Source organism: Ammospiza caudacuta, chromosome 25, assembly GCF_027887145.1.
Source record: "Ammospiza caudacuta isolate bAmmCau1 chromosome 25, bAmmCau1.pri, whole genome shotgun sequence".
NCBI lineage: Eukaryota > Metazoa > Chordata > Aves > Passeriformes > Passerellidae > Ammospiza > Ammospiza caudacuta.
Window position 1 is genome coordinate 5,570,837 of NC_080617.1, and position 19,901 is coordinate 5,590,737.

At 46.2% G+C, this 19,901-nt stretch overlaps 1 protein-coding gene across 1 annotated transcript in view; it reads left to right on the forward strand.

The window, feature by feature from the left end:
* The window catches only part of CSMD2 (CUB and Sushi multiple domains 2), a 236,605-nt gene that overhangs the window by 130,215 nt on the left and 86,489 nt on the right, over nucleotides 1-19,901 (forward strand). Inside the window, exons 13-19 of the mRNA XM_058819623.1 lie at nucleotides 1,176-1,358; nucleotides 12,800-13,126; nucleotides 13,891-14,085; nucleotides 16,857-16,995; nucleotides 17,555-17,742; nucleotides 18,530-18,718; nucleotides 19,685-19,801. Of these exons, the coding sequence (XP_058675606.1) occupies nucleotides 1,176-1,358; nucleotides 12,800-13,126; nucleotides 13,891-14,085; nucleotides 16,857-16,995; nucleotides 17,555-17,742; nucleotides 18,530-18,718; nucleotides 19,685-19,801 (1,338 nt within the window). The remainder of the gene's footprint in view (nucleotides 1-1,175; nucleotides 1,359-12,799; nucleotides 13,127-13,890; nucleotides 14,086-16,856; nucleotides 16,996-17,554; nucleotides 17,743-18,529; nucleotides 18,719-19,684; nucleotides 19,802-19,901) is intronic.

The following is a 19,901-nucleotide window of genomic DNA, read 5'->3' on the forward strand; positions in this document are numbered from 1 at the left end:
GAGATTTCCAATTTGGTGCAAGAAATTGGAAACGGGGAGGGAAAAGACAGCGAGACTGATCAGAGATGATGGGGATAAAAACCAGGGGAGTGTGGAGCAGATAAATAATGTGGGAACACTCGGGAGGAATGAAGGAGTGAAGTTTTTGGGGATAAAAACCAGATGATTGGGAGAGTAGAGGAACTTGGGGCAGATAAATTATATGGGAACACTCAGAAAGAATGAAGGAATGAAGATTTTGGGGCTGAAAACCAGAGGATTTGGAGAGGAGTGAGGAGGAGATAAATAATGTGGGAAAACTCAGGAGGAATGAAACTTTTGGGGATAAAAACCAAAGGATTGGGAGAGGAGAGTGGAGCACATAAATAATATGGGAACACTAAAGAGGAATGAAGGAATGAAGTTTTTGGAGCTAATAATGATCCAGGGCAGGGAGCCTTTTGGAAATGGGATTGAGGGGAGCAGGAGATAACAGGAAATTGTGTCTGGGGTTTATTTGGAGTCCAAATCAGAGAGGGATTAACTCTGTGTGGGGACAAGGCAGGAATGGGAATGGGGTTTAGAAGAGAATCAGGGTTGGAATGCCACAGCCTGTGGGGGCTGCACCAGCTGGGCCTCAGCCCCTTCCCCACACCCAAAATCTCTCTTCCAGCCCCTTCCCACACCCAGATTCTGTTTTCTCTCTTCCAACTCCTTCCCCACAGCCAAACCCTGTGTTTTCTCTCTTCCAGCCTCTTCCCCACAGCAAATTTTTTTTCATCCAGCCCTTCCCAAACCCAAATTTTGTGTTCTTTCTCTTCCAGCCCTTTCCCTACACCCAAATTCTCTCTTCCAGCCCCTTCCCACACCCCAATCCTATGTTCTCCCTTCCAGCCTCTTCTCCACACCCAAATTTTGTGTTCTCTCTCTTCCAGCCCTTTTCTCACACCCAAATTCTTTCTTCCAACCCCTTCCCACACTCAAATCCCGTTTTCTCTCTTCCAGCCCCTTTCCCGCACCCAGATTCTCTGTTCCCTCTTCCAACACCCTAACCCTGTGTTCTTTCTCTTCCACCCTCTTCCCCACACCCAAATTCCTGTTTTCTGTCTTCCAACCCGTTCCCCACACCCAAATTCTCTGTTTTCTCCCTCCCAGCCCCTTCCCTCAGCCAACCCTGTGTTTGTTTTTCGTTGCAGAGATTGACCAGGGCAGCTGTGGGGATCCCGGCGTCCCCGCCTTCGGCCGCCGCGAGGGCTCCCGCTTCCGCCACGGGGACACCCTGCACTTCCAGTGCCAGCCCGCCTTCGAGCTCAAGGGCCACAAAAGCATCACCTGCCAAAAGAGCAGCCAGTGGTCTGCTCAGAAACCTGTGTGTGTTTGTAAGTGGGTCAGCAGCTCCAGGGCAGCACCAATGGGTGCCCTCTGAGGGGACGCCGAGGTGGTGGCACCTGCCCGGTGGCACCTTCAGCCAGCCTGGGGACAGGTTTGGGGTCTTTGCTGGGCAGGGCTGGGGAGATTTAGGCTCTGCTGGGCTCTCCCTGCCTTGTCCTGAGAGAAAATTAAGTCCTCGGTGGTCAGCACAGACAGGACATGGCCAAATTCACAATTTAAACCTGGGGTCTCTTTGTAGAGATGGATTTGGGCTGTGCTGGGGTCTCTCTGCCTTGTCCTGAGGGAAAATCAGCCCTTGGTGGACAGGACCCAGTAAATTCCAGATTTAAACATGGATTCTCTTTGCAAAGAGAGATTTGGGCTGTGCTGGGCTCCCCCTGCCCTGTCCTAAGGGGAAAATCAACCCTTGGTGGCCTTGGCACAGAAAGGACTCAGCAAATTCCAGATTTAAACCTGGATTCTCTTTGCAGAGAGAAATTTGGGCTGTGCTGGGCTCCCCCTCCCTTGTCCTGAGGGAAAATTAGCCCTTGGTGGACAGGACCCAGCAAATTTACAATTTAAACCTGAATTCTCTTCATAAAGAAAGTTTTGGGCTGTTTTTGGCTCTCCCTGCCTTGTCATGAGGCAAAAATCAGTCCTTGGTGGTCAGCACAGACAGGACACGGCCAAATTCACAACTTAAACCTGAATTCTCTTTTTACCCCCTCTTTTTTCCCTCATGATCCGACCCTCTCCAGGCTCCCTCCTGCTGGGCCTCAGTTTTTCCTTGGTTGCCCCATTCTCAGCAGATTTGGGATGTTCTGTTCTCTGTGGTGACTGAGGATCACATTTTGGGGTGGAAATGGGAGTTCTGCACAGTCCCTGTGGGGTTTCCATGATCTCAGTGTCCTCTGTAGATATATTGAGCAATTTGCTTTATTGCCCTGACAGGACCTTCCTGCAGGAATTTTCCCCGAGAGTTTTCCCTCTGTTTCCCCCAGCTGGTGATAACCTCACTCTTCTTTTTATCTCCTTTTCTACTTTTTTTTAAATCTCCTTTTCTACTTTTGTTGGCTCTGTTAAAATCTGGGCCTTGTCGGAGCAGGGGAGTGAGGCTGAACCTGAAAAAAAACCAGGAAAATGCAGTTGAGGGAGAGGGGGGAATGCAGGGGGAGAAAGCAAAAATGTTCTTTTTAGAAGTTCAGGTGCCAAACTGGGTGGAATTCCAGTGAAAATGTGGTGTGACAGGAGCTAATCCATGAAAAGGATGGAGCTGGGGGGGAAGAAAACAGATTTTGCAGAGGGTCTGGAGAGTTGGGAGAAAATTGGGGGTCATGGAGAAGGGGGAGAACCAGTTTGGATTCAGTGCCTTTATTTTCAAATATTTATTTAAGCTCAGAGAAATGCCTGGGGAAAGGAAGCAATTCCTCTGACTCCTCCCTTTTCCAGCTGCCATCCCTCCCTTCCTGTTTGGTTTTTTTTATTTGTAAGCAAATCAGCTGGAGGTGCTGCTGAGGAAATAAATATTGGAGTTTTTCCTGGGAGGTGGGAAGTGTTGGACTGGTTCTGTGCTGGTTTTTCCTTTTAATTTCTTGGAATTTCAGGTGAATTTGGACAAGTTGGTGGGGTTGAGGCTGGTGCTGAGAGTTTGAAATGAGGATAAACCTGTGGTTTGTGCTCAGGGCAGCAGGACTGGGTGATAACAGAGTAAAAAGGAGATTTTTGGTAAAATAGGATTATTGATGTTGCTCAAATCAAGGCCTATGCATACAAAGCACGGCAGGAATCTTTCAGTTCAAATAATTCCAGTGTGATCTGTTCTCTGTGGCTCTTGGGATATTCATGGTTCAACAACACAATGTGCAGGCAGTGGGAAAAATATGAAAAATATCTCACAGACCCCTCCTGACCTTCACTCCTGATTTATTGTGGAGCAGGAGGGGTCACAAAATGGACAAAAAGGACAAAATGTGTCTGAATTCCAGGTGGGAAATGTTGAGAGAACATCAGATGTGAGGGGGGGAAATGAGGGAACCCCTTTGCTTCTGTGAAATTTGGGTTTTGGGGGTTTGTTTCTTTGAAATTTGGGGTTTGTTTCTTTGAAATTTGGGGGTTATTTCTTTGAAATTTGGCTGTTGGGGGGTTGTTCCTGTGGAATTTGGGGAGTCTGGTTGATTTTGGAGTGTCTGGGGGTGTGTTCCTCTTAAATATGGGTGTCTGGGTGTTTGATTCTGTAAAATATCAGTTTCTGGGTGTCTGTTTCTATACAATTTAGGTGTCTGAATGTTTATTTCTGTACAATTTAGGTGTCTGAATGTTTGTTTCTGTCCAATTTGGGTGTCAGGGTATCTGTTCCTGTACTTTGTGGGTGTCTGGGTGTTTATTTCTGTACAGTTTGAGTGCCTGGGTGTTTATTTCTATACAATTTACGAGTCTAGGTGTTTATTTCTGTACAATTTGAGTGTCTGGGATCTGTTTCTGTACAATTTCAGTGTCTGCATGGCTGTTTCTGTGCAATTGTGTGTATCTGGCTGTTTTTTCCTGTTCCATCTGGGTGTCTGTTCCTGTTCAGTGTGGGTGTCTGAGTGTTTATTTTTGTACAATTTAGGTATTTGGGTGTCTGTTTCTGTGAGATTTGGATGGCTGGGTGTCTGTTCCTGTTCAATGTGAGTGTCTGAATGATTTTTCCGTGTTAAATTCGGATGTTTGGGTGTCTGTTCCTGTTAAATTTGGGTGTCTGGGAGTTTATTTCTGTACAATTCAGATGTCTAGGTGTCTATTCCTGTTCAGTTTGAGTGTGTGAGTGTTTATTTCTGTACAATTTAGATGTCTGGATGTTTGTATCTGTAGTTTGGGTGTCTTTCTGTACAATTTGAGTGTCCGGCTTTGGGTGATGGCTGAAATTCTTCTCTCTGTCTTGCACCATCCTGCACTGCTTGAACCAACTCCATAATTCTGTTGTTGTCTTTAAAAATGGCATTTCCAGGGTTGGGGGATGTGGTGTCTGTCACAGGCCAGGGCAGTTCCCCACCCAGAACTGGATTTTGGACAGAATTTGTTCCTTTTTCTCAGCAAAACAGGTTTGGGGGGGGCATTGGATAAATATCCCTGAAGGAAAACCCTTGTGCTCTGATTTAGGGATGGAATATCCTGTGGCTGAGGAGATAATTCAGTTTATAAGCAGAGATTCAGCTCCATAATTCCAGCTCTGGAGCTGCCTCCACTGAGGATGGAGATGTGGGGAGGGAGAGATCCAGGGTAGGAATTGCTTTTCAAACATCCTCATGTGGAGTAGAGAAAAAAAACCTCATTTTCTGGTTTTATTTGTCCCCAAAATTCACTTCAGGAGGCTTATTTGACAGAAAGAACAGGGCCCTGGTGCTCCTGGGGGGGTTCTGCAGTGAGAGAATCTTTCAAGGATCTTTGTTCTTCCCTTCCCTTCTCCTCCTTCCTTTCCCAAATTTTCACCCTGCATTTCCCTCTGGGTGCTTGACCCGTGCCAGGCAGCGCCGTCATTTTCCATGAGGGATAATTGTGGCACGTGTGGCACAATAAATGTCATTGTCACCTCCTTGGGCAGAGTTTCTGCCTTGGTTCAGGTGCCCTCTGCCAGGTCTGGGAGAATCATTCCAGAATTTCTGCTGCAGCTTCAGCTTGTTGGGATCACACTTGGAAAATTCAGGTTTTTCTGGACCCGCCTCGTGTTTGACAGGGAATTTAATGGTGGGGGAGTAAAAGGAGGGGGGAGTAAAAGGAGTGGATTTGGGCCCCAAAATTCTTGGGAATGGGAAGGGTCTGCACTGACCCCAGCAGGTTTGGGTTGGTTGGCGTCGCTCAGCAGTTTTGGGATCGTTGTGATCATTACTGGGAAAGTTTAGGGATAAATCTGGGAATGTTTGGATGGATTGGGAGCCAACACATTCATTTCTGGACATGTTTGGGTTTGGGATTCATGTGGTCATTTCTAGGAATGTTTGAATGGATTTGGGATTCATGTGGTCATTCCTGGTAGTGTTTGAATGGATTTGGGATTAATGTGGTTGTTCCTGGGAATGTTTGATTGGGTTTGGGATTCATGTAGTCATTCCTGGGAATATTTGATTGGGTTTGGGATTCATGTGGTCATTCCTGGTAGTGTTTGAATGGATTTGGGATTAATGTGGTTGTTCCTGGGAATATTTGATTGGGTTTGGGATAAATCTGTTCATTCCTGGGAATATTTGAATGGATTTGGGATTCATATGGTCATTCCTAGGAAAGTTTAGGGATAAATCTGGGAATGTTTGGATGGATTGGGAGCCAACACATTCATTTCTGGACATGTTTGGGTTTGGGATTCATGTGGTCATTTCTAGGAATGTTTGAATGGATTTGGGATTCATGTGGTCATTCCTGTGAATGTTTGAATGAAACATGTTCATTTCTGGAAATATTTGAGTAGGTTTGGGTTTTATGTGATCATTCCTAGGAATGTTTGGGTTTGGGGATAAATCTGAGAAAGTTTGAATGGATTGGGAGCAAACACATTCATTTCTGGACATGTTTGGGTTTGGGATTCATGTGGTCATTCCTGGGAATATTTGATTGGGTTTGGGATAAATCTGTTCATTCCTGGGAATATTTGAATGGATTTGGGATTCATATGGTCGTTCCTAGGAAAGTTTAGGGATAAATCTGGGAATGTTTGGATGGATTGGGAGCCAACACATTCATTTCTGGAAATGTTTGAGTTTGGGATTCATGTGGTCATTCCTGGGAATGTTTGATTTAATTTGGATTAATGTGGTCGTTCCTGGGAATGTCTGAATGGATTTGGGATAAATCTGTTCATTCCTGGGAATGTTGGATTGGGTTTTGGATTCATGTGGTCGTTCCTGGGAATGTCTGAATGGATTTGGGATAAATCTGTTCATTCCTGGGAATGTTGGATTGGGTTTTGGATTCATGTGGTCATTCCTGGGAGTGTTTGAATGGATTGAGGATTAACATGTTCATTTCTGGGAGTGTTTGAATGGATTGGGAACAAATCTATTCATTCCTGGCAGTGTTTGATTCCATCTGGGGATAAATCTGTTCATTTCTGGGAGGGTTTGGGTTTGGGGATAAACGTGTTCATTGCTGGTTGGTTTTGAATGGATTGGGGATCAATGTGTTCATTCCTGGGAATGTGTGAGTGGATTTGGGATAAATGTGTTTGTTCCTGGGTTTGTTTTTTTAACGCATCTTCATTCCTGGGAATATTTGGAGGGATTGGGAACAAATGGGGATAAATGTATTCATTGCTGGGTGTATTTTAATGGATTTGGGATAAATGTGTTCATTAACATCCCAGATATTCCTGCCAAAAAACTCTGCCACAGGGAAGTGGTGACTGCCCAAAAGTGTCCCCCCAGCCCCTGAGGGATGGTCCCACGCAGCATTGGCAGGGAGAGGTGAACAGCAGCACCATGAGACTTTTTTTGGGCCAAAAAAATCCCCACAAACTTCCACCTTCTTGTGGCCAGTGCAAAAATTCCCAAGGGAGCTGCTGGGAGAGGAAGAGCTCTGTTGGAAATCATGGGAAGGTGCAGAAGCCTTTCAGGAGCAGATGGCTGCAGGATCCAGCCCTGTCCCAGTGGGGATCAGCAGCTCCCAGTTAAGTTTTAAAAAATTTCAGCTCCTTCCCAAAGCCAAGGCCTGCTCCTGCTGGAGTGGGTGGCAGTGAAACCTGCTCTTCTCTGCACATCTATTTTAAATTCAGTGATATTTTCCTCAAGATTTGCTTCCCAAAATCTGCCTGGTTTTCATTATTCTCCTCATACCTGCAGTCCCACCCCCGGACTGAGCTGAGTTTTGTTGCTCTGAAGTAACAAAACTCTCCTGGTTAATTTTGTTCCAAACTCCTTCCCTCGCCTCCCACCTGCCCTGAGGTGCCACAGGGTTTTCAGGAGGAAGATGCAGATTTTTAAATTTTTTTTTCCCCTTGGAATAACAGATACAGAAAGAGGAAAATAGAAAATGTGAAGAACTTTGCTGCCCAGCTGGAGCAGTGCCCTGAGCTTCCAGCACTGTCCTGCTTTCCCAGCCCATCACCAAGGAGGAATTTTTGGAAAAAAGGAAATGCAAAGCAGAATTCCTGTCTCCCAACTCTCTCCCAAGAGGTCTGTGGGGAGCAGGATCTAAAAACTGAGAGGAAAGTCAAGAATTTTGGATTGTTTCCATGGAAACTGCTGCTGTTCCAGGGATTCCTTGTTTGGTTTTCAGCTCCTGACCCCACTCCCATGGTGTGACCTCACTTTGGGATCAGCCCTGGGTTCTCCTGAGGGATGAGCAGGGAATGGAGGCAGGAACAGGAGGAAAGAGGTGGGATCTGGGAAGGGAGAATAAAAGATAAAGAGAAGAGAGAAACAGAAGAGAAAAGAGAAGGAGAAGAGAGAACTGCAGGAATTTCTCCTGCCTGCTCCATGTTCACATCCATATCCCTCTCCCAAAAAAAGAACCAAGGAGCTGCTCCTTCCTTGTTTCACTGCTCTAAACCAAGCAGAATCCTGATGCTGCTTGTGATAACGTGAACAAATCCCTGTGCTGGTTCATTCATGCCGTGGTCTCGCTGCTCTGTGTCTGCTGTGATTTATTCTGTATTTAATAAAGGGATTTTTCTCATTGCCTTTGCAGTAATTGGTCAGCAATAAGGATTATTGGCAAATGTAGCAATTATCGACAAATAAAAAAAAAATTATTGACACAGGCAGCTTTGTAAACAGGCCCCTGTGCTGTGCACATAATGAAATGGCCTCTGCTGGCATTTAACAAGGGTAATGAATATTAATTGCTGCTGATGGGCAGCTGCAGGCAGCAGGGCTGGCCTCTGTCATGCTGGGGATGGCTCCTGCTGCTCAGGGCTCTTTGGGATGCTCCAGGTGCAGCTGGGCTGTCTCCATCCTCTTCCTCCTGACAGCCTGGCCCTGCCTGTGACACGCAGTTAAACAGCTCCTGGTTTGTCCCAGTGTGCAGCTGCAGGGAGGCTGGAGGAGCAGGGCTGAAACCTCCTTCCAAGTGAGGGAAAACCTCCTTCCAAGTGAGGGAAAACCTCCTTCCAAGTGAAGAAAAACCTCCTTCCATAGTGAAGAAAAATCTTCCACAGAGAAGGAAAACCTTCTTCCATGGTAAGGAAAAATCTCCTTCCACAAGGAGGGAAAACCTTCTTCCAAGTGAAGAAAAATCTTCCACATAGAGGAAAAACCTTCTTCCAAAGCAATGGAAAACCTCCTTCCAAGTGAAGAAAAATCTTTCACACAGAAGGAAAACCTCCTTCTATGGTAAGGAAAAACCTCCTTCCAGAGAGAGGAAAAATTTCATTCCACAGTGAAGAAAAATCTTCCACAGAGAAGAAAAACCTTCTTCCATAGTAAGGAAAAATCTCCTTCCATGGTGAGGGAAAAGCTTCCACAGTGAGCAAGAACCTCCTTCCAAGTGAAGAAAAGTCTTTCACAGAAGAAAAACCTCCTTCCAAGTGAGGGAAAATCTCCTTCTACAGCAATGGAAAACCTCCATCCATAGTGAAGAAAAATCTTCCACAGAGAAGGAAAACCTCCTTCCATGGTAAGGAAAAATCTCCTTCCACAAGGAGGGAAAACCTCCTTCCATAGTGAAGAAAAGCCTTCCACAGAGAAGAAAAATCTTCCACAGCAAGGAAAAACCTTCTTCCAAGTGAAGAAAAATCTTCTACAAAGAGGGAAAATCTCCTTCCATGGTAAGGAAAAATCTCCTTCCACAAGGAGGGAAAACCTTCTTCCAAGTGAAGAAAAATCTTCCACAGAGAAGGAAAACCTCCTTCCACATAAGGAAAAATCTCCTTCCAGAGAGAAGAAAAATCTCCTTTCACAGAGAGGAAAAATCTCCTTCCGCAGTGAGGGAAAACCTTGCACAGAGAAGGAGAACCTCCTTCCATGATAAGGAAAAATCTCCTTCTAGAGAGAAAAAAAATCTCCTTTTATGGCAAGGAAAACCTCCTTCTACAGTGAAGAAAAATCTTCCACAAAGAGAGGGGAAAACCCTCCTTCCACAGAGACCAAAAATCTCCTTCCAGAGAGAGGAAAAATTTCATTCCACAGTGAAGAAAAATCTTCCACAGAGAAGGAAAACCTCCTTCCATGGTGAGGGAAAACCTCCTTCCAAGTGAAGAAAAACCTTCCAAGTGAGGGAAAAACCTCCTTCCACAGCAATGGAAAACCTCCTTCCAAGTGAAGAAAAATCTTCCACAGAGAAGGAAAACCTCCTTCCATGGTAAGGAAAAATCTCCTTCCAGAGAGAGGAAAAATTTCCTTCCACAGAGAAGAAAAACCCCCTTCCAAGTGAGGGAAAACCTCCGTCCATAGTGAAGAAAAGCCTTCCACAGAGAAGAAAAATCTTCCACAGCAAGGAAAAACCTTCTTCCACAGCATTGGAAAACCTTCTTCCAAGTGAAGAAAAATCTTCTACAAAGAGGGAAAATCTCCTTCCATGGTAAGGAAAAACCTCCTTCCAGAGAGAGGAAAAATTTCATTCCACAGTGAAGAAAAATCTTCCACAGAGAAGGAAAACCTCCTTCCACATAAGGAAAAATCTCCTTCCAAGTGAGGAAAAATCTCCTTCCAGAGAGAAGAAAAATCTCCTTTCACAGAGAGGAAAAATCTCCTTCCGCAGTGAGGGAAAACCTTGCACAGAGAAGGAGAACCTCCTTCCATGATAAGGAAAAATCTCCTTCTAGAGAGAAAAAAAATCTCCTTTTATGGCAAGGAAAACCTCCTTCTACAGTGAAGAAAAATCTTCCACAAAGAGAGGGGAAAACCCTCCTTCCACAGAGACCAAAAATCTCCTTCCAGAGAGAGGAAAAACTTCCTTCCACAGTGAAGAAAAATCTTCCTCATAGAAGAAAACCCTCCTTCTGCAGTGAAGGAAAACCTTCCACAGAGAGGGAAAACCTCTTTCCACAGTGAGGGGAAACCTTCCAAATGAGGGAAAGCCTCCTCTGCCTCACAAGATGAAGAAAATCATCATCTCACAGCCTCCATGGTGTTGTTCATGAACCCTGTGGCTCCCTGGGCTGGATGTTCCCCTCTGGGATGTGATTCCAGCTCCCCTCTCCATCAAGGGGAGCTTTTTCCTGGCCACAGCTTGGCCCTCCAGCTCCAACTCGCTTTTCTCCTCACTGATCTTATGGAAAATCAAAATCCTCGTTTACTTCCCTGCAGTGGAGACTCTTGGAGGGTTTTTTTTTTTGTATCAGCTCCTCTTTAATCTGTCACTTTGTTTTAGCTGGCAAAGGTTGATTTTATATTCTTCCCTCGCTCTGCTCCTCTCCCCTTTGTCAGCAAGTCCTTTGTTGTTTTATTTTCTGAACTGGCAACTGCACCTCTCTCTTGCTGGGCTGCTGGAGGTCCTGGCTGAATGCTAATTCACCCCTTTGGATTTAAAAATTTAGAGGAGACACCTCATCCCTGCTGCTGAGACATTTCCCTGGGTGCAAATGAATTTATTTTCAATTTTCCTCAGGCAGATTACACCGTGCTTATGCTGACAGAATTATTTGCCAGCATCCCCTGATATTTCAGCGTCTGGTAGAGAGAGAGAGAGAGAGCCCAGAAAAAAAATCCTGAGGATGTTTTGCAGTTTGTTTTCTCTTTAATCTGCTCTCTTTGTGGCTTTGAGAGCAGGGAATGGATTGTGCAGTTCCGTGGCCTTGATAACGTCACGGGAACATCCGAATTATTTGATCCCAGCCCATTAAGTGGTGAGGGGAGACAGAGGGAAAATAACAGAGGGAGGCAGAGCAGTGATCCAAATAATTGTCTAAACGCCAACCCCAAGCCAAGCTCATCATCTGTGCCAGGAATTAGGGAGATGGATGTTCCCAATAATGGGTTTTACCAGGGGTGGCGGTGGGGAAAAGGGATGAGCAAAGCATCCGTACATAAAATAACCCAAAGTTTGGGCAGGTAGCACTCCAAAGGCAGCCTTGCCTTCCCGAATTAATGGGCCTTGGCAGCTGCAGCTTGGGATGGATTGAACCCCTGGAGAGCTTGAAGGGTTTTTCATGCATGTTGTGCCCCTCAGCTTCGTTTTAAACATGGTTTAAATTATTTCCGTGGCTTTTTGGGAACCAGCAGAAATAAGGGGTTTATTTGTGGTGGGAAGAGCTTCTCCTCCTCCAGGGCTGCAGATTCCTCTGGTTTGTCCCAAACCTCAGCATTTGGGAACGTTCTTGGGCAGTTCCACCTCTCCCAGTGCTCAGCCGGGTGTGAACGACTTCCCAAGGACGCAGACAAAGCAAATTAACTCCCAGCTCCTTCTCCAGGCACTCCATTTGTCCCACAAATACTCCCTGGTGTGCACGGAAGGAGTTTGATGAATGGAGAGGGGGAAAAACGAGCTCAGCAGATGGAAAGGGCAGATTTTATTGTGAGCAAACTCCCGAGGAGCCCGGAGCACCCTGGGGATGGATGTGTCACCTGTGGGTGACAGAGCTGAGCCAGGGACAGCAGCAGGGGAGGCTGGAGCAGTGCCCAGAGTGGCTGAGATGGTTCCTTGCTCCAGGTTCTGTGGGATTGTGCTGGGATGTGGCCACAGCAAAAAAAAACCAAAAAGTTGAGGCAAAATCTGGCTGGTTCCATGCTGGTTTTGTTTTGCACCAGCTCAAGTCACTCACTGGATTTTTGGGAGTTTTCCTGAGAGAATTCACCGGGAAAATGCCAGATCCCACCTAAGAGGCATTTTCTTCCTGCTGTTAAATAAAACTGGAAGGGACTGGAAAATGGCAAATCCACCCAAAGTCCTGAGGAATGGGTGCTTTTCTTATCTCAATAGTAAAATATTCTGATGTAGTGGTGACCAAAAGATTCGCATTCAGTGGTGACCAGAATATTTGGATTTAGTGGTGACCAGAAGATTGGGATTTGGTGGTGACCAAAATATTTTAGTTTAGTTGTTACCAAAAGAGTGGGATTTGGTGGTGACCAAAATATTTGGATTTAGTGATGACCAAGAGATTCTGATTCAATGGTGACCAAAAGGTTCTGATTTACTGATGACCAAAAGGTTCTGATTTAGTGGTGACCAAAGATTCAGATTCAGTGATGACCAAAAGATTTGGATTCAGTGATGACCAAAAGATTCTGATTTACTAATAACCAGAATATTCTGATTCAGTGGTGACCAAAGGCTTCCCTGCTGCTCCTGTGAGGGAGGGAATGAAATAAAAAATGGAAGGGAATTAATGGAAGATCCATGATGGTGTTTTCCCCTCCTGGTTTTTGATGCACATGAAATGCTGATATTTCTTTGATGGCAGAATTTCTGTCAGTGGGCTCTGGCCTGCTGGAAATCACATTTTCCCTCCTGAGGCAGCCTCAGAGCAGGAACTGGGACTATCCCAGCCAGGGGGCTGAGGGCAGGACCAGCTGTGGGGACTGATGCCACTTTCCCTTTGCAGTTTCCTGCTTTTTCAACTTCACCAGCCCGTCGGGCACCGTGCTGTCGCCCAACTACCCCGAGGAGTACGGGAGCAGCCTGCACTGCGTGTGGCTGATCATCGCCAACCCCGAGAGCCGCATCCACCTGGCCTTCAACGACTTCGACGTGGAGCCCCAGTTTGATTTCCTGGCTGTCAAGGACGGTGCCACAGCTGAATCACCCGTGCTGGGCACCTTCTCAGGGAGCCACATCCCCTCCTCGCTGACCAGCAGCGGCCACGTGGCCAGGCTGGAGTTCCAGACTGACCACTCCATGGAGAAGAGAGGGTTCAACATCACCTTCACCAGTGAGTGTGTGTTGGGTTTGTGTGGCGGGGAGGGAGGCATATTTTATTTATATATATAATTTTTTAATATATATATATTTTTATATATATATATATGTATATGTATATATATATGTATGTATAATATGTATATATATGTATATATAATACATACATATATATTATATATATATGATATTTTATATATATAATATTGAAAATATTATATTTTATAGTATATTATATATAATACAATATATATAATATATATTATATGCATATTATGCATAGAAATATATAATATATATATTATATAATCATAAAGTTAGCCATCTTGTCAGAAGGCTAACTTTATGATTATATATTATATATTAATTATACTTTCATTACTTATGATTATATTATTTTATGATTGTATATTAAATGATTACTTTATGTTTGTGTCTTATATATTAATTATTACTTTATGATCATATATAATATATAATCTTATATTTCATATTAATTAATATATATTAGTTATTACTTTATTATTATATATTACATAATATAGCTTATATTTTTATTATTTATTATTATATATTATATTACTTTTTGATGATATATTATATATTAATTATTATAATCTAGGCATGTCCTCCTCCTCCTCCTGTCACTGGGAAGGGGAAAAATTCAATTTTCCTCAATTTGAGGGTGCAACATCCTCATTTTGGGGACAGCGTTGAGGGGAGGGTACAAAAAATTGCTGATTCTCCTGTTTTCTCTTTCTCTCCTGCTGCTGGCAGCGTTCAGGCACAACGAGTGCCCGGACCCCGGCGTGCCGGTGAACGGGAAGCGCTTTGGGGACAGCCTGCAGCTGGGCAGCTCCGTGTCCTTCCTGTGTGACGAGGGCTTCATCCGCACCCACGGCGCCGAGAGCGTCACCTGCGTCCTGCAGGAGGGCAGCGTGGTGTGGGACAACGCCGTGCTGCGCTGCGAAGGTGAGCCCCAGCTCCTGCCTGCTGCCCACAGGGTGGTTTGGGGTGGTGAAGATCCCATCTCGGCTCTTCCCGTGGGTGTTGTTAGGAAAATCCATCCACAAGCACCAGAGGTTTATGGCCAAAAAGGAGACAGAGGGGTCCTTTTTGAGAGATCTTCTGGGATCTCTCAGATTTTTGGAGAACGCATCTTCGTTTTTATCCCGATTTCCCAGCTGCATTTCCCTTCTCTCTTTCCCCATTTCTGAGGTACCTGAGAGGTTCAGACTTCCCAAAGATTCCCCTCTAATGTACAACCCTCCCTTTGAATTTTTAATTCTTACATTTTCCCCATTTCTGAGGTACTTCAGAGGTTCAGACTTCCCAGAACACCTGATCCCAAAGATTTACCTCTAATGTACAACCCTCCCTTGTAATTTTTAATTCTTACGGAATTTAGGGGTTTTTCCCCATTTCCCCCTCCTCCTCTCCTCCTCTTCTCCTCTCCAGGTGAACATTCCTTCAGGGAATGAAATTTTGGGGGGAATTTTGCAGCCTTTTGGGGTCCAGAATCAGGGTTCTGCCTGTCAGGGTCTCACTCTCACATTCCACAGTGTCCAGCCAACACCTTGCAGGATTTTCCACCCCTTTGGAAGGAGGAGGAAATTTCAGTTCAAATATTCCTGAGCTCTGTTCATTTTCCAATTTTTTTGGTGTGGAATGAACGCTGGGGAATATTTTTATTGTGGTTTTTTGATGATTTGATGATCAGTTCTTGTTACAGCAGGTGTTTTTCTAATAACAATAATAATAATAATGAAAAGTTCTGGTTTAGTGATGCCTCAAAGCTTCCCTGCTGCTGCTGTCAGGGAGGGAATGAAACAAAAAGGAATGGAAGATCCAGGGTGATGTTTTCCCATCCTGGTTTTTGATCCACGTAAAATATCTGATATTTGTGTCATGACAGAAGTTCTCTCAATGGGCTCTGGCAGCTGAGAGACAAAAATTCTGCGTTTCCATCTCCTGGCCACAACAGCCAACCCTGCCATGGGGGGAGCTGGGCTGAATTAAAGGCTTTAATTCAGATTTCAAAGCTTTTTTAAGACTTTCAAGCCTCTGCTCTGGAAAAAAGAAGTGAAGAAGGAGCTCATTAGGACTGAAAATCTTCCTGTGCCCTGTGTTCTCAGGGAAGTGATGCTCTGCTCTGGTATTTGCAGCAATTTGAATAACAAGTGCTGAGCTCTTGAGAAGCAGCCCTGGAATATTGAGAAATAATTGGAGTAATTGGCCCTGCATTGCCTGAGCAGCAGGAATTGCACAGTCCTGGCCATTGTCTTTGGGATTGAAGGAAGGAATCAATTGTTTTCAACAGCTTTTATAGAATAAAAAGCTGGACTTTTTGTATTCGGAAATAATTTTGCTCCTGTCAAAATGTAGGTTTAATTCAGGGCTCCTGTTCCTTTCAAAGCACAAGCCTTGAAATTTACATTTTTTAAAGTATGGAAGGGAAACATTCATTAAATAATACACTTCTAATCAACTTTTATATGTGATAACCTTCTGCCTTCTCCTCCTGATCACTCTGGTGATTTCTTTGACTCACCCTTCAGTCTGGACCTTTTAATTACCCTTTTTAAGCAAGGAGAAAAGCTCAGAGATCTAAAATCCTGAAAAAATAAATTAATGGGAATGAAGGAGACAGAGAAAAGGGTGGAAATCCTGACAGGAGACCAAGCACAGCTTTGGGGCAGAAAGGAAAAAATAATTGCTTTGGAGCCAGCTGAGCTCAAATGACTTTGATCTGTCACCCTTGAGAGCAGCAGGGGAGATTTGGGGATGGGATTGGCACATTTTGGGGTGGTACAAGGGCATGGGGTCATGCACATTGGCATTGGGACTGGAACATTTTGAGGTGGCAGAGGGGCATGGTGACATTGGAATTGGCACATTTTTTGGGTGGCACATTTTGGGGTGGCACAGTGACATTGAGGCTGGCACATTTTGGGGTGGCACAGTGACATTGAGGCTGGCACATTTTGGGGTGGCACAGTGACATTGGAATTGGCACATTTTGGGGTGGCACAAGGGCACAGTGACGTTGGGATTGGCGCATTTTGGGGTGCCACAAGGACATGGCGATTGGCACATTTTGGGGTGGCACAGGGACGTTGGGATTATCACATTTTGGGGTGGCACAGGGGCACAGTGACATTGGGGTGACTCCTTAGTGGACAAACCTGGCAGTTTATGGGATTTTTGTCCCTCTGGCCTCTCAGACCTTGTGTCTTTTTTCCAGAAAATGCCAAGAAGTTCCTGCAGCTCCTGCTGGTGGCACTGGGGACCACGGGGTGGATTTAATGCCCTGCTCTGGTGACATCCCTGGTGGCAGCAAAGCCATGACTCAATTAGCAGGGCTGTGAGGGATTTTTCTGGCACCTGAAATGCCAAGTGACCTTGCAGTGTCCTCTGCTTTTATATCCAATCATTATTTTACACCCCGAGCAGGGCCCAAGGTCAGCCCTGCTGGCTCCCAGGGGGGCACTGTCTGCACTTGGAGCTGAAACTGCAATTTCTGAGCAGTAAATGTTGGTTTTCCATCTGGCTCTGGTGATTTCTAACTCGTGGTGGGGACAGAAATGCAGGGAAGGGGTTTTAAAAGTGGGGACATCTCATGGTGCTGCAGCTCTGTCACAATTTTCTCCCCAATTTTAAAGATGTGTTTGGAGGTGGATGAGCCTGAAGGTCTTTTCCAGCCTGGATAATTGTGTGGATTTGTGTCCTTTCTGTGTCCTCAGCACCCTGTGGGGGCCACCTGACGTCACCCAGTGGCACCATCCTGTCCCCAGGCTGGCCTGGCTTCTACAAGGACTCGCTGAGCTGTGCCTGGGTCATCGAGGCCCAGCCTGGCTACCCCATCAAGATCACCTTTGACAGGTGCTCACCACCTTGGGTAGCCCCAAAATTCCCTGGTTCTTAACCCAAATTCCCTGCTCTGCCCTCAGATTCCCTGTTCTCCCCCCAAATTCCCTGCTCTGCCCCAAAATTCCCTGGTTCTGCCCTCAAATTCTCTGGTTCTGCCCTCAAATTCCCTGGTTCTGCCCCCAAATTCCCTGGTTCTGCCCCCAAGTTCCCTGGTTCTGCCCCCAGATTCCCTGGTTCTGCCCCCAGATTCCCTGCTCTGCCCCCAAATTCCCTGTTCTGCCCTCAAATTCCCTGGTTCTGCCCCCAAATTCCCAGCTCTGCCCCAAATTCTCTGGTTCTGCCCTCAAATTCCCTGCTCTGCTCCAAATTCCCTGGCTCTGTTCCAAATTCCCTGGTTCTGCCCCCAAATTCCCTGCTCCGACCCCAAATTCCCTGCATTTTTTTGTGAGGTGCCCCCAGTGAGACACTCAGGCAGAAGAAAGGACCCAGCCCTGCCCCTTTTGGTGGTTCCAGGAGGGAATGAGGAGAAGGGAGCAGTGCTGGGGTTTCATTTTCCTCCTGTCCCTCTCAGGTTCAAGACAGAGGTGAATTATGACACCCTGGAGGTGAGGGATGGCCGCTCCTACTCCTCTCCCCTGATTGGGGTCTATGATGGCACCCAGGTGCCCCAGTTCCTGATCAGCACCAGCAACCACCTCTACCTCCTGTTCACCACGGACAAGAGCCACTCTGACATCGGCTTCCAGATCAGATATGAAAGTAAGGGCCCCTTGTTCATGGAATTCCCTGCAATTCCCAATCTCCAGCAGCACCATGGCCTCCTCAGGGCACCCTGGGTTTTGTTTTACCCTGTGCCAGGCAGCTCACACTGCTCAAGGGAGGTGCTGCCAGTGGAGGAGCAGTTTCTGCTTTTCCTGGCATCCCAGACTGGTTTGGCCTCCCCTCCCTTGGGCGAATTCCCTCTCTCCATCCCCTCATTTCAGGGATTTCCCTCTCTCCATCCTCTTACTTTCAGGATTTTCCTCTCTCCCTTTCCTTCTCTCACTTTCAGGATTTCCCTCTCTCCCTTTCCTCCTCTCACTTTGAGGATTTCCCTCTCTTTATCGTCTCACTTTTGGGATTTTCCTCTGTCCATTTCCTTCCCTCCCTGGGGGCAATTCCCTCTCTCCATCCCCACATTTCAGGGTTTTTCCTCTCTCCTCTTCCTCCTCTCACTTTGAGCATTTCCCTCTCTCCATCCTCTCACTTTGAGGATTTCCCTCTCTCCATCCCCTCATTTCAGGGCTTTCCCTCTCTTTATCCTCTCACTTTTGGGATTTTTCTCTGTCCATTTCCTCCCCTCCCTTGAGGCAATTCCCTCTCTCCATCTCCTCATTTCAGGGATTTCCCTCTCTCCATTGCCTCCCTTGAGGAATTCCCTCTCTCCCTTCCACCCTCTGACCTTGGGAACAACCACCAACATTTGTGTCAATCCCCTGGGTGGGCTGAGCTTCCCCTGAGCCCCTCAGTGCCCACCTGAGTGCTGTGCCCTGCTCTCTGTGCCCAGCTGTGAAGCTGCAGTCTGACCACTGCCTGGACCCTGGCATCCCAGTGAACGGGCAGCGCCACGGCAACGATTTCTACGTGGGAGCCCTGGTGACATTCAGCTGTGACCCTGGCTACACCCTGAGTGACACTGAGGCCCTGGAGTGTGAGCCCAACTTCCAGTGGAGCCGGCCCCTGCCCAGCTGTGAGGGTGAGGAAACTGATTCAGGATGTTCTTGGGGTTGGGAGGCAGAGCTGAGCTCATAGGGTGGGAACATCCAGAGGTGGAGCCCACAGTGGTTCCAGCTGCTGGAAACCTTCCCATGCAGACCCACTGCCAAAGCAACAGCTGGAAAGCTCCCAGTAGCATTAAATCCATGGGTCTTGTTGGATTTTGGTGGGTCTGCCCTTGGATTTTGTTGGATTTTCCTCTTTTGGTTGGATCCCACAGGGATGGTGATTCCAGCTGCTGGAAACCCTGGAAACCCTTCCCCTGCAGACCCACTACCAAAGCAGCAGCTGGAAAGCTCCAAGTGGTGCTTAATCCATGGGTTTTGGTGGGTCTGTCCATGGATTTTGTTGGATTTTGTCATTTGGGTTGAAGAGTTGGATTTGGGTCGATCATTCTCTTTTGTTGGATTTTCCTCTTTTTGTTGGTTCCACCTGCTGGAAACCATTCCCCTGCACACCCACTGCCAAAGCAGCAGCTGGAAAGTTCCCAATGGCATTTAATCCATGGGTTTTGGGGATCTATCCAGTATTTTGTTGGATTTTGTCCAACAAAACCCAATTTGGGTTGATTGGATTTGGGTCGATCATTCTCTTTTGTTGGATTTTCCTCTTTTTGTTGGATCCCACAGGGATGGTGGTTCCACCTGCTGGAATCCCTTCCCATGCAGACCCACTGCCAAAGCAGCAGCTGGAGAGCTCCCAGTTTCATGTTTAATCCATGGGTTTTATTGGATTTTGGGGATCTATCCATCTATTTTGTTGGATTTTGACCAATAAAACCCAATTTGGGTTGATTTGATTTGGGTCGATCATTCTCTTTTGTTGTATTTTCCTGGGTTGGGTTTTGGTTTTTCCTGGGTTGGGTTTTGCTTTTACCTTTTTCCTCCCAGCTTGTGAAATATTCTGGATTATTGAACTCTTTCTCTCCATTTTTTTGTGGTTTTAGCTCTCTGTGGGGGCTACATCCGTGGCTCCAGTGGCACCATCCTCTCCCCAGGCTTCCCTGATTTTTATCCCAACAACTTGAACTGCACGTGGACCATAGAAACATCCCATGGCAAAGGTGAGGAGAGGACTGAGGCAGTGGGAGAGAAACTTTTCCCTGTGGGATCCACGAGTTCCTCTCAGAAATGATGATTCCATTGTCCCTGGACAAAATCCAG